The sequence below is a fragment of the Mastigoproctus giganteus genome, chromosome 6 (assembly GCF_048544385.1).
Source record: "Mastigoproctus giganteus isolate SK-2022 chromosome 6, ASM4854438v1, whole genome shotgun sequence".
In the NCBI taxonomy this organism is placed as follows: Eukaryota; Metazoa; Arthropoda; class Arachnida; order Uropygi; family Thelyphonidae; genus Mastigoproctus; species Mastigoproctus giganteus.
In genome coordinates this window covers 211,616,570-211,630,097 of record NC_143580.1, presented here as the reverse complement: position 1 = coordinate 211,630,097, position 13,528 = coordinate 211,616,570, and the positions used below count along the sequence as shown (strand labels likewise).

At 35.3% G+C, this 13,528-nt stretch overlaps 1 protein-coding gene across 2 annotated transcripts; it reads right to left on the bottom strand.

The window, feature by feature from the left end:
- Positions 1-589: 589 nt before the first annotated feature.
- On the bottom strand, positions 590-12,700 carry LOC150084925 (multiple coagulation factor deficiency protein 2 homolog). Of its 2 annotated transcripts, none has more exons than XM_090375653.1 (4): positions 12,555-12,700; positions 5,944-6,224; positions 2,785-2,942; positions 590-859 (listed from the first exon to the last, which is right to left on the bottom strand). In XM_090375653.1, exons 2-4 carry the CDS (start codon positions 6,207-6,209, stop codon positions 684-686), a joined length of 600 nt encoding a protein of 199 aa, XP_090231779.1. In that variant the 5' UTR covers positions 6,210-6,224; positions 12,555-12,700; the 3' UTR covers positions 590-683. The 2 variants fall into 2 exon arrangements, with proteins under 2 accessions (XP_090231779.1, XP_090231778.1); XM_090375652.1 differs by lacking the exon at positions 12,555-12,700 and adding an exon at positions 12,367-12,505.
- Positions 12,701-13,528: the final 828 nt, after the last annotated feature.

Here is a 13,528-nt window from a genome sequence, read left to right as displayed (position 1 = left end):
TTCTATCAAAATCAAGATAGTAGAGAAGATGACTAGGGATTCTTCTACCTATAAAATAGTCCATAAGTAGATGGAAACCACCCTATCCAGATTTGCTTCTTAGTAAGCAAATCTGTTCAGATTTCATTTTTGAAATCTGGATTTAAGTAGCAAATTAATATTCTTGAATGTTAATGACTGCCCAAGAGGAATAGAGTATACAGCAAGTTTAATACCCAAGTCAAACTCCCTTTGTGTGTAAGGGAGTCAAGAATGGCCCCAACTGTATCAAGGAAAAACTAATTCTTTGAAAAAATAAATTTTATTAACACTTGTGGCAAAAAGCCATAGAATTTGTATACAATATATTATATCAAATAAAACTGTTAAAACCATCACCTGAGTTTTTCACAAGAGTGGGAGAGATTCCCAGATTTAAGTTAAACAGGCCTAAAATTCATTACTACACACCTATTAGTATATAAAAATATTTAGTCATTAAAACAGCAAGTCAGTTTCTATAAAAGTCCCTAACAAGTAAAATAAACAGTAAAAACAGGTTAAAAAGCTTCATTATCAACTACTATACAAAAAAAGATTGTCAAAAACTTAAACACTTCCTGTACATTTGTGTTCTGGAGAATAACTCCATGTCAATAAAAGCAGCACCAGGCAATTATTTACAGCTCAACAGTAACAAGATTTTAAAACCCTCTTGATTTTTGAGCAGCAACAAATTCTGGATAGTCTATAAAACCATCTTTATTTCTATCATCCATGTCCAAGATAGGATCAATCATTAATGAAAGCTCAGAATCTGTGAATATTTTTGTTGTCCCTTGGGTAGGTGCTTGAGAACCCATCATTTTGCTTTCTTCAACTGCAAGAAAGAGGATAACATATTACAATTTAGATTAGTAGTAAAAATAATTAAAGTTCATGAAGAGATAGCTTCAAACTGGATTACATTAAATATTTGGGAAGAAAACAAGGTTTGATTCAAATTTGCATTTGACCTGGAAAGTATTTTGGTTACAATAATTAAAAAAAAAAAAAAGTTTCTCTAAGTGTTATTGTGACTTTTGCTAGTGAAACATGGGTGCTTAATAAAAAGCAAGAAAAATCTAAATGTGTGGGAAAGGAAGATATTTGGTGTGGTAAAAGTAAGGGAAGAGTGGAAAATAAGGACAAACCAAGAGCTGAAGGAACTGTATGGAGAACCAGATATGGTGGGAGTGATAAAGAGCTCAAGGCTTAGATATATGGATGGAGGAAAACAATGGAAGGGCAACCAGGAGGAAGAAGAGAGAAGTGGGTGGATGACAACTTAGGGCAAGACAGTGGCCAGAGAGACAGCTGGAGAAAAATTGAAGAGGCCAAGGTTCTACAAGGACCATAGCACTGTAGAGCAAGTAAGGAGTTTATCATAAAAAAAGTCAAATCAAAATAACATTGGTGTAATAAGAACTTCCAGTAAAGTTAGAAGTAGACAATAAGGATCAAAACTGTACAATAGGCATGCAAAGACTAAGATGCAAGTCATAGATCAAGGGGGGAAAAAAATTATAATTAAGAGGTGGAAGACAAATTAAAAGCCAGAATTCTTATACTGAAACAACTAACATGGGGGACAAGCAAACTTGAGGGAAGACTAGTAGACTCAGCTTACTCTTTAGCATTAAGTACAAGAACAAGTCAAGAGGCAGCCAGATCTATACCTTCTAGAGGCAAAAATGTATGAAGAATGTAAATAGTTATTTGGTATAATTTTTTTATATGGTTGTATCAAAACTGGCATTGCCTTTAAGTATTAGTGCATTCAGTTGAGTTGGCAAGTTGCCAACTCAAGGAACTTAGATATGGTTCTAGGTCTGAGTTGGCAAAATGGAGCTGTTTTGGAAGACAAACAGAAGTTTGCTAGATCACAAGTCATCCTTTGAGGTAATGCTGCTTGGGAATAAACTGAAACTACTCATTTACCACTATGAGAGCCTAAGTGGCCTCTTATTGTCTAGGAGTCTAATAAGAAAGACTAGTGTTTTGCCATCATGCCTGGCCTACAATAAATTTACTTTAGCAAGAAGTAAATTAGAGAAGGCACTGCAGATCAGGTCACTCATACAAGCTTTGGGCAACAAGTTAGTGATGGAATTATTAAAGTCATTTTTATCCTTACAGCCCATGGACAAAAGGATAGCTAATGTCAAGCAATATTAGCTATACTGCTCACATTAAATGCACTATTCACCCATGAAGAGCTAGCCAAAGTGAATTAAGGAAAGCTTCCTTGTCAAAAAATAAGACAGCATCTTTCTTCACCTCTAGAGTCAGATTTCATTAAGTGCTATTTATAGCACTTAGTAAAGTTGTGCTTGAATGTTTGAGACTGAAAAGAATTTTGTGAAGAGATATTCAACCTGTTTATCTGTGCAAAGGCCTCAGAACTTACCCAAAGAAGTTGTGATCAGAACTAAGGAACAATTTTATTTTAATAAAATTGTTAGTGCTAGTAGCTCAACTTTCAAATACAGCTATAAATGTCATAGCATTCAGAAGATTAATAACAATATTTTTTGACTGCTTGTCCAAGTATCTTATTAGGACTGTGCTTATGGTAAGAAAGCAAGTTTTTTTTAAAATCTTGTCTATCATATACTTGGTAGGCCTAGCCACAAAATAGCTAGCAGCATCCAAATGTAAAGATATTAGAACATCTGCATTTGATTAGACTTCTGTCAAATATTAATACAAAAACTGTTTTATAGTATTTTTTATAAAATAAAAAAAATTTAATATTAAGCTTACCATGCCAATGAAGAACAGATTTAATCAGTTCACAACCATCAAGTTTGTTATTATCATCATTATCATGCATTTTGAAGTAATGGAACTGCAATTCTTCTTCAGACATTTTGCTAACATCAGGTTGGTTTACCACACCTTGTAAATGCTCTTTTATATGTCTAAAAAAAAAAAAAAGACAAATAAGCATAATTAAAGTTTTTTACCTAAAAATTGAACAACACACCAATGAGTATGTATAACTAACTAGTTTAAGAATTGTAACTTTAGCTAATTCATTCTATTCAGGCACCCAACTGAGTCAATTGGGTTAAGACACTCAACCACCAGTGTGTATCCTTAAAGATACCATTACTACCCAAAATAAAAATTCTTTTTATAGGGATTAGGGTATAAACATAAATTTAGAAAAGCCTTTAAAATACATGCAAAAACCAAAAGTTTCCTTATGCTAACAGGAAACTGTATAATAATATTTTACTGCAAGTAAAGCTCCAAAGTAACCATTGAGTGCATTTACAAATAGTCAGGGGACAAGCAACATGCAGAGTAATACAGAATGAATTTGCAGAAAGTTGTTTCTCTGGACTACCTTAAAGCTATACAAAAAAAATAAACAGTAGAAAGGAATGCAAGTATTTTATACTAAGAACAAAAAGATCCTGAATGGTATGCTTGGAGTTCAGAGTCTCAATTATTCCAGAATTGTTTTATGCCTCAAATGTATCTGATTATATTTAAAGAATTAAAATTAAGGCAAACAACTCTTAGTGTTGTAGTTTTTGCTCATTTACATATATTTCTTAAAATATGTAAAATTCATACATAAGCAAATTGACATGACCAAGAAGCTAGCAGTTTAAAACTTAATTTTATTAAAAAAAGGAAATATAATCCTGAATTCTTATCAAGGAATAAGTTATGAGAGAGAGAATTCTTAGCAACTTATCCAAGGATAACCAAAGCAGCTAGCTATACAGAGCTTACTTTAAGTCAACATACAGGGTTGTTAAAATTAAAGTATCCCTATGCAGAGGGCTCTGGAGCAAGTTCTAAGGCTCATACTGAAGATAAATTTGGACAACATGTACAATAAAGAATTGTGCTTGTGCTTGCCATTTATTGGAAAAATTAGTTACAAAATTTGTCACTTGTGGCACAGTATCTTAGTTACTGATTATGCAAATAATGGTAATTTATTTGCATAATGCCACTACTCAGCTCTGTACAAAAGCAAAGCTGTCTCTTCAAATTCATACAGTAGATGAATGCCTGTACTATAGCAGAAATGCCAACAACATTGCAGAAAGAGGTGCTATTAGTAAAGCTGTACTATCAGAACAGCAACAATGTAGCTATCAGAGAATTCCAGTGTCTGAAGCACATAAGGCATGGACCTACAACTGTTTGTGCTGTCTGCACAACTTAGTGACAGGACATCTTGGTGTTCAACCAGGTAGAGGTCAAAAACAAGTGGACTTATGTTGAAGATGTGGCTATGGCTGTTGTGGATTTATCAAGTCAATCTCCATGTGGTAGATTGACAAGTGCCAGCTGTTACTTGTGAAGTGGACATGCTGCATTCCACTGCAAGGCTAGTAATGCATCAGATGTTGCAGTACTATCCTTACAAGATGCACATGCTACAGCAGATATTCATCTCACATATGCACTTCAATTTTTGGCATGAATGACAGTGGATATCACTTGGCCATGGAACATCCTTTGGAGTGATAAAGCCCACTTCTGCTTAAATGGACAAGTGAATACACACAACTGTCATATTTAGGCAACAGAAAATCCTAGTTATCCAAGAGGCCCCATTGCATTCTCCAAAAGTGAATGTGTGATATGAATTTATGGCTACATTCATGATTGGGCCATATTTTTTTGAAAAGGTAACACTGATTGGACCCCACCACACCTGTTCCATCACTGGACAGTGATTATGAAATATTGGCAAATCTTGCAATACCAGAGCTGCAACAATGTGGGTGCCTTCAGGATACCATATTCATGCAAGATGGCACACCACCCCATATCCACTGTTTTATCCAAAGATTGCTAAGGCAATGCTTTACAGACAAATGGGTCATCAGCCACTGTTTCCAGACATCTTGGCCACTCCAATCACCAGACCTCACCCCATACAACTGCTAGTTGTGGGTTTTTGAAAAACCAGGTTTATCAGGAAGGATGTCAAATGCTTGACAGATCTGAAGGACAGCATTAGATGTCATGTTACATTCTGGTGTAGAAAATTGTTCTTCAAATGGAAACTGTTGACCAAAATGGAGGACACTGAACAATTGTAGTGCTGTTCAAGTGAGTGTATTATCAGTGCCATATTTTTTCCAATAAATGGCAAGCACATTATTGTACCTGTTGTCCAAATGTATCTTCAGTACAAGCCTTAGAACTCCAGAGCCCTCTACTTAAGTAGACTTTAATTTTAACAACCCTGTATTTCATTAAAAATAAATACAGCATAAACAGGCTTGCTTTAACAATTACTCATTTGGCCTACCACCACCAAAAGAACTTTGATTATATATTAATTTTTTTAGTAAATGCTGCAGTTTTAGCTATCAAAACTACTAGTTCTTTCCAACTTTAATACTGTAGTAGGAGGAATCCTGCTGCTGAAGTCATTCTGAAGAGGTGAAAGCCATTTATGAATATTAAATAAATATGAAGTTTCACAAATCTGGAAAAATTTAGTTGAAAACAATTTTTTAAGGAGCAATGTAAACAATTAATAGGGAATTGCCTCTTGGCATTATCTATGAATTGATCCTTTTACTTCATGGTATGCAAAACCTACTTTATATGTTGTAGCAATTTTAATTTGCTTAATTAGACAATAGAATATCAAGAATTAACTTGATGCTATGATCAAATGCAATACTTACATTGCAGAGAATCAAGACAATTAGTTACTAAAAAAAAGTTGACTGCAAACAAAGTTAAGTTTAGGAATAAACTATGGTAATGCATATACTATAATATACAGAATTCTAGCCTTTTATTCTAATCACTGTCATAGCTAGTTCCAAAATAGTTATATTGGTTAACAGATCAAAGTAAAGTCAAAGATTATTCCAAGTGATATTGTTCATTCAAAGAGTACTGAATGAACAATTAGTATCTGGATATACTTACTCCCTGTCTTGTACATGAGTCTTGTCTCTGATGAGGTTTTGGTTACCTTGGGGAATTCCCATTCCTTGCTGCATAGCCACTTGTGGTGCTTGCATGCCCATCTGTGGCACTCCTTGAGGTGGAAATCCCTGTTGCATACCCATTTGGGTTACTCCTTGGTGTGTATATCCTTGTTGCATTGGTTGTTGATGACCCATGTGACACAATACTGCAGATATCACAAGTAAAGAGGCACATAACCTCAATATACATTGTTGAAATTCCATCCTTATGACCTTTATCTACAATAAACAAAAAACTTTATGAAGTATCAAATGTATTCAAAGAGGATTCTTGAATTAACTATTTATAGTCAAAAGAGCTTTATAAATAAAGGCCAGTTTTAAATGAGTGTACTGGCCTATTAATTACTAGCCAGTGGCAACTTCAGATAATAAACCTACCAGTCAGCAATGCACTTATATAGGAAAATTATTTGCAATCAATATGGCAGCAGCAGTGCTGGACAACCTCCACAAAAGGGGAAGTCACGCAGAGGTTCCTCCCCAATCTACAACAAATATACCCACAGTATCCAGTATGGCTTTGCCCTGGATTGTACAGCTTGTATCTCCTAACAGGACATGGAGCAATCCACCACAAATTACACCTTCTCAGACTCGAAAACAACTCAATGTGGCTCTGTGGACACCAGATGTATGACTGAATTTTATGAAGATCTTTGTGTTGAATTAATCATCCAAGTGCACCTTAATCCCAAAAACCAGGAACACTACTTACTGGAAGATGAAGCCTCATATATAGCATTCACCAAGTTTGCCCAGAACCTGTATGCTAGATGCTTGACCATTCCTCTGCCTACAAACTTCAAATAGATGTGTCAAACAAAGCTTCTCAGAGACCCCCAACCAGATGTCAGGTTTCACTGCTTGATCCTTCATGCAAGACCAAACTGGAACTCTTGTGAGAAGTGACAAAACTCACACTTCCCAGAACATTGACTACCAGACAGGATGACAGTCCCATAAATGACTCCCAACTGACATTTTGCACATCCTATTCAGCCAAACCAACATTGGATCACCTCTGCTGGGCCTCAAGTTTTTCTGGATGGTGTGGACCTGACCCTACAGTCTGGTTTGCTCCCACTCATGCACACAGGCCACATTGGCAACCTGAGGTAGCTCCCTTGTTTGGCTTACAGTGGAGCATGGGCATACCCCACTGTAAACTGGAGTTGCCTTCCTTTTGGCTCCATATTTCTGTCTATCTGCCCCCAGTCTTTAGCCTTCACCCCACTATCTGACAGCAACATGAACATGCCCCAGACAATCTAAAATCACCAATCTAAATTAATTTTGGCCAACATTTTGGGTGTCTAGCACTCCCCACAACACGATATATATATTTTTTTAGGTCCTAACCACTGACATCTCAGGAAATTAGGTGGCAGGACCTGCCAGAGTGAACTATATACTCGTGAGTACCTGGTCTGCCTCCACAGGGCAAAAGTGACAATGTCGGGCCTTGGTAGGGGTCAGGTGGCTAAATGACCAATGGTACAAGGCATCACATATGTACAAAGTCTATACTTTTGAATCTCTGGCTTTTCCAGTCAACTGGTTCACCCACAATGTAAACTACGCAGAGATGGGGAAACCCCTAGTGCTGCTTGACCCTAAACACACTTTACTGAGCAGTGCTTCCAAGAGAGGCCCAAGACATTGTTACAATAAAGTAACAATTTACTGTGAGATTGGTTTGAAAGTACAGTTTGTTTTTTTATAAAAACTTGATTGACATTTACAAGGAATGAGCCTCCTGCAATTCATTAGTGGTTCACCACTAGGGAATAATCAGCAAGCCACTATCTTGGTAACTAAATCAAGAACCAGAACACATAGGACAGTAAGAATCACTAATATGGCCTTTACATTCTGATTTCAGGATGGCAATATAGCACATTGCCTGAAACCCTCTCTTCAAGGACTGTTTTTATCCTTAAAGTATGGGGGCAAGATCAGAAACCCTCTCTTCAAGGACTGTTTTTATCCTTAAAGTATGGGGGCAAGATCAGATGGCATTTCCTGAAGGTTGATAAAGTAATCTCTAATCAGTATGGGATTAGATCCAAATCTCTACAATTGATTTATGGGAAATCTTAAGTGTCTACAGAAATATACTATTGTAGAATTGAAATGTTGGGGAAGAAAAAAAAAAGCTGACTATAGCTATAGTAAGCTTGTAGTGTCTAGATGAATATGGATCACAAATAATTGTTTTTCTTGAATAGAGTGCATGTCTAAGTATTATATGACAACTCATTAATTCCAGAATTATACAAAACCATGGGCATTCAAAATAGTCTTTTATGACTCCATATCAAACTGTTAAACTAGATAGAAGCCTCAATTTACAATATAGGTGTAGAAATTCATAGTCTTTGATAAAAATAAACAATAACTGATATTGTATTTAAATACCACACTATTCTTGAAAGGCATTAAGTTTGGTAACAATTTGTTCAAGCAGAGTTTTTTACTGGGAAGCCAGTTTTTTCACCAACCTAGTGAAAAGGTAGGAGTACCTTGTTACTGTGATCACAAGATCTGGGATAAATTAAACCAAGCAACCCTCCAATAAGATACTAAGCAGTTTTAATTTTGGGTTTCTGTTGATAGGGACTCAGCATGGGGTCCAAGATAGAATGCCTTACTGGGACCATCTTTCCTTTAATTCCTCTTTTCTGTATTTCAAGGTATAGGAATATCCAGTCTCCAAACCATAAACAGCTAACCTAGACTGTTCTCCACACTGTCAGTTTAAAGAAGTAATTGCAGTGTCACTTGGAAGGAGGTCAACCTACTTTTGAGTACTACTTAGTAGTTCTAATTTGAAGGGAAAAAAGTTAAATATTTTTGTCAAGCAACCTTCACCAGGGAACAATTAATTCACCCATAGTGATAAAATTTCAAAAAATGCTTCTTCTCTTTCCAATCTAGAGTTTTGGAATCAAGTCAGAAATTCAACAGCAAAAATATTAAGCTGTTAGCATATACCTCATACTTGCACAAACATTCAATAAAATACTCAAATTATTTTTGGAATTTTTTTATACAAAGCAAAAAACCACACTTATAGACCCTGGATTTCTAGAAATTGATCTTATTCCAATGAACACCACCCAGATTCAGCAATGTCAGGTCATTGATTGACAGTGAGGAGGAAGAAGAAACCAAACTTCTGAAATTACTATTTCCTGTAATTTTGGGCAGAAACCTTTGCACGAAACTTGAAGTTACTTTATATTCTCTAGTCACTACCAGTGAAATAGCATCTCTTATCCAGAAGAGATGCTATTTCACCCCAAAGTGGTGAAAATTCAACTGAATAAACCAACTCTTGATATGAAAGGAGATTCACATAGTATTAACTAGCAATGGCAAATTCCTTTTTGGCCCATTTGCAAGTTAAAACAAAAATAAGTTTATAATCTTTACATTAAGAAATGTGTTTTATGGTATATCAGGCACATCTAGCAATGAAAATATTTCACAGTAAGAAAAAATGATTAAGGCTTTCCTTGCTGAAAAATTCAGCAACAAAAGGCTCTGATATAGGAGCTGCAAGTTGGAGTGAACTAAGTCACTGAGGAAATATCAGTTCTAAGAACATTTTCAATTTAAAAATGGTTTTCAAATTTTAACTTTCATTCTTATACAAAAAAAAGTAGTTTTTTTGAAAGTGAGATTCAGGAGGGGCAATCCAAACTATTCACATTGCTTGTATAATCTATGGGGGTCAGTAAAAGTCTAGATAACAGTTCAAATTTAAATCTTTCCAGTCTCATTTCATTTTACCCTAGGGAAGCTATAGTTGACTGCATCCACCCATTTTAGATACCAAAAATCTCCCACAAACCAAACTTACTGACCAATAAATAGGGGTTAAAATATATTGTCTAAACAGGAGAAACTGCTGCAGATTAGATTGACATAGCAAAAACATCTTGTTAACCAGATAAAAAAAAAGTTTGAATTAAATACCTTAATTTTATATCAAGTAAGTATTAATATAATTGCCATATTCATAAGCATTCAAGAGATTGCTTACAAGCATCTATGATACTACTTTAAACCTTTTGCCATAACTGACTTATATTAAGATTTTTTTTTTAATGAAAACCCCAAAACAAGAGATATTAGAACATAGTACCATGCTTGGGTTGAGAAGATTTGTTGACATTAGATTTGAACGTCTGAAGACTAAATTTTCAGGAAATACGTACAAAGAAAGGTTGTTCCAGAAACACTTGAATGAATAAATGAGGAAGATGAAGTTGGTTCTGTGAGTTAAGTTGGACAGTAAATGGATATTGCTGGTGGCAGCACATGTTCAGACTGTTTTGAAAGAGACAGCAAGAATTATAGAAGCCAATTCAGAAGAACAGTGCCCATGGAAATAACTGTGGAAAAGGAATACAACAGAAATAGTATGTCTATGAGACAGTGAGTGAAGAGACTGATAGAGATCAGTCATTAATTAACCTAACTGCCCTCTTCTGAATTGAATCTAGAAGCCTCAGAGGTTTTAGAGACACCACCCCAGATGTGAGAACAATATTCCATGGTAGGGCTGATTTGCAATTTGTACAGAGTGAACAGCTGTTTGCAAGAAAAGTAATGCTGAGAGCAAAAGAGAAAGCAATATTTGTAGTGTGCTTGTGCCAGGAGAGGTTAGAAGTCAGGGTAATCCCCAAAATATATCATCTTGCCTAGATATAGTGTCACCAAAGATGAGCTTAGGAGCTGAAGAATCCTTTTTGTGAGATGAGATAAGACAAGACTGAGTTTTAGGATTGAAGTCAACTAAGTTGTCTTTGCCCCATTGGAGATTGGCATTAAGTAACACTGTATTACTATTCAGGTAGTCAAGTACAGACTAAACTTGTTACTTAATTTTTATAGTTGGTGTAATACACCAATTCCCAATTGGTGGGATAATGGTTACTTGCTTTTAGAGAAGTTCTCTAAAGAAGAACGTATATAAGATTGAACTATGAACCTAAGTGGCAATTAATCACCACTTCAATATTAGTGAAGTAACACAAGTACTTCATGCACCCAACATTTCAGGTTAAGGGTTTACAACCAATTGTAAAATTTACATCTTTATAATATTAAAGAGGCACTATACCAAAGTACAATTACAGTACTATCTAAAAACAAGAGAATTAGTCAAAAGCATAACACATATCAAATTTCAACTGGAGATAAGAGACAGAAAAAAATTTGTTCAAGTATCAGGAAACTAACCTTGCTTAGTATTATGAAATTACACTATAAATGACATCTGATACAAACCATTTTAGAATTAAAGTGGAGGTTGGCTGAAATCATACAATAAGTAGCAAACTAATGGGGGAGGGCTAGACTTCATGAGGAAAAAAATAAGCAGAGATCTTTATTAAAAGCAGTTGTCACTACTGCCAACATTTACTGTTGAATATCACAAAACAACCAACTTAGGGGAAGAAAATAAGATACCTAATGATAACACTAAGTAACAAAATTATGTTGTAGTTCATGACAAAATCTTGACTACTTTAGACAAAGTAGTCAGGTAGTTGCTTAAGCTCAAGAAGTGGGAAAATGTGGCATTATGGAGAATTCCCATCTCCCAATTTCTCACTGTCAACAATATAGCAGGAATTGAGGTGGTAAGAGCCTTCCCTAAACATCAAAGGAAGACCGGGGAAGGCATAGAGGGTTCAAACTCACAACTGGAGGGGGATATCACTATTATGGCAAGTCTGGTTTGGTTATGCCAGATGAGGAATAACATCAAACCCTCCTTACCAAGTATGAACACCACCATTAAGTTCTTTAAGTGTTGGGTCCCTTCTGTTTGGAGCAGAAAAATTCAGCTGCTACATCCTCATTATTCGACTGATTTCATGACATCAATAACAGAGGTTTATATACAGGTGAAGCTTTCTAGCTGGGGGTGAGGGGGTCTTATTTACAGTACCAGACTATCCAAATCATTGGTAAGACTGCTAAACGTAGAGCAACTGCTATTGATCATAAACAGGGAGTTCGAGATAAAAAGCTGAAGTGATTCACTACCAAGAATCAGAGCAACTATTTCCCCTCTCAGAAACTTCATTGTTTCTGAAGTAGGTCAAGTCAATGGGGACATATACCACTTACCAGAGTTCCGATAAGTAAGACAAGCTTCGATCGGCTCAAAACACCAAGATCTACAAAAGATAAAAGTTCCGGTATGGGACAACATTAACCCCTATATCGGCTCTATTCTATGAAATAGAATCTAACAGATGTTTCGTAGCTACCCTTTTAGAATACAATTAACAACCAAATAAGCATAACATACAGAGAAAGAAACATGCTATTTCCATACCTGACTAACAATATTCGTTTAAGAAGCTAATAAATACTGCCAAATTCAAGGTACACAACTCAAGTTTTTCGAGATTAAAAAGATTCACTTGTCATGCCATCAGAAACAGATCAACTTACTACAACCTTATGCAAAGCACCACTCAACTACTAACCCTGTCACCTAATGCCACGTGAAACTAGTGTTACCTTCTGTAATTTGTAGGAAGGAGCACTTATGACGTCATCGTTCAATAAGATAAATTTTCAAAGGAATTACAGTAATATGACAACATTTTTATTTCATATATTCGTGACTACTTCGAAAACCTATACTTATATTTAATTATTTAACTTCTTTCATTAAATACACACATGACGTATGACCAAAGAATAACACGATAAACATAAGAACGCGAGGGAGGTTGGAATAACAACGTGATCAAAATTTGATTCATGAAAATGATTTTAGTTGAATACACAGATTAGTGTCTGTGAGTTGAATATACTTTTGCGAAATATTCTCAAAAAAAAAAAAAGAAATATATATAATGTATTTAATTTTTACAACTAGCACAATTTTCGCAATTTAAATTAAACAAAACAAAACAAAACTAAACTAAAAATTACATAAAACTTGTATAGCAATCATTTCATTTTCAAAAGTTAAATATCGTAAAATTATCAATTAAATTGATAATTTTACGATATTATCAATTAAAATATACGAACCAATGAGTTTTGGAGAATTGTAAACTTGGAAGCAGAAAACAATTAATTTTCGAACTGTAAAAAGCTTCAAGGTATTTGTATTACAATTAGTATTAGTAGTGGCAAATGATGCAAGAAAAACTTATAAGTCATCAGCCAAAAAAAAAATACACTCTTCACCTATCCATACCTCCAAGAATTCTTCCCTGAGTTTATTGAAACCACCTACAACAACATATGTAAGTTTGTTCCCACGATCAACCACCCGCTGGCTGAAGGCAAACTTCCGCACATCCATCCTGGAACCATCCTTTCTCAACTTGAATTCATGCCCCCCCCCCCCATGTGTGTAGTCTCAGCATGAGGAAGAATGCTATGAACATTTAGCTTACTCAATCCATTCAAGGTCTTAAACATATCAAACAGATCTCCCACAGGTGTCTAGTCTCCAGATGCTACGATTAGGAGAATTG

Coding starts and splice junctions, on each gene's coding strand:
- LOC150084925 (XM_090375653.1), bottom strand. CDS start 6,209: ATGGAATTTCAACAATGTATATTGAGGTTATGTGCCTCTTTACTTGTG. Junction 2,943..5,943: donor ACTCATGTACAAGACAGGGA/GTAAGTATATCC, acceptor TTTTTTTTTTAG/ACATATAAAAGAGCATTTAC. Junction 860..2,784: donor ATCTGTTCTTCATTGGCATG/GTAAGCTTAATA, acceptor TCTTTCTTGCAG/TTGAAGAAAGCAAAATGATG.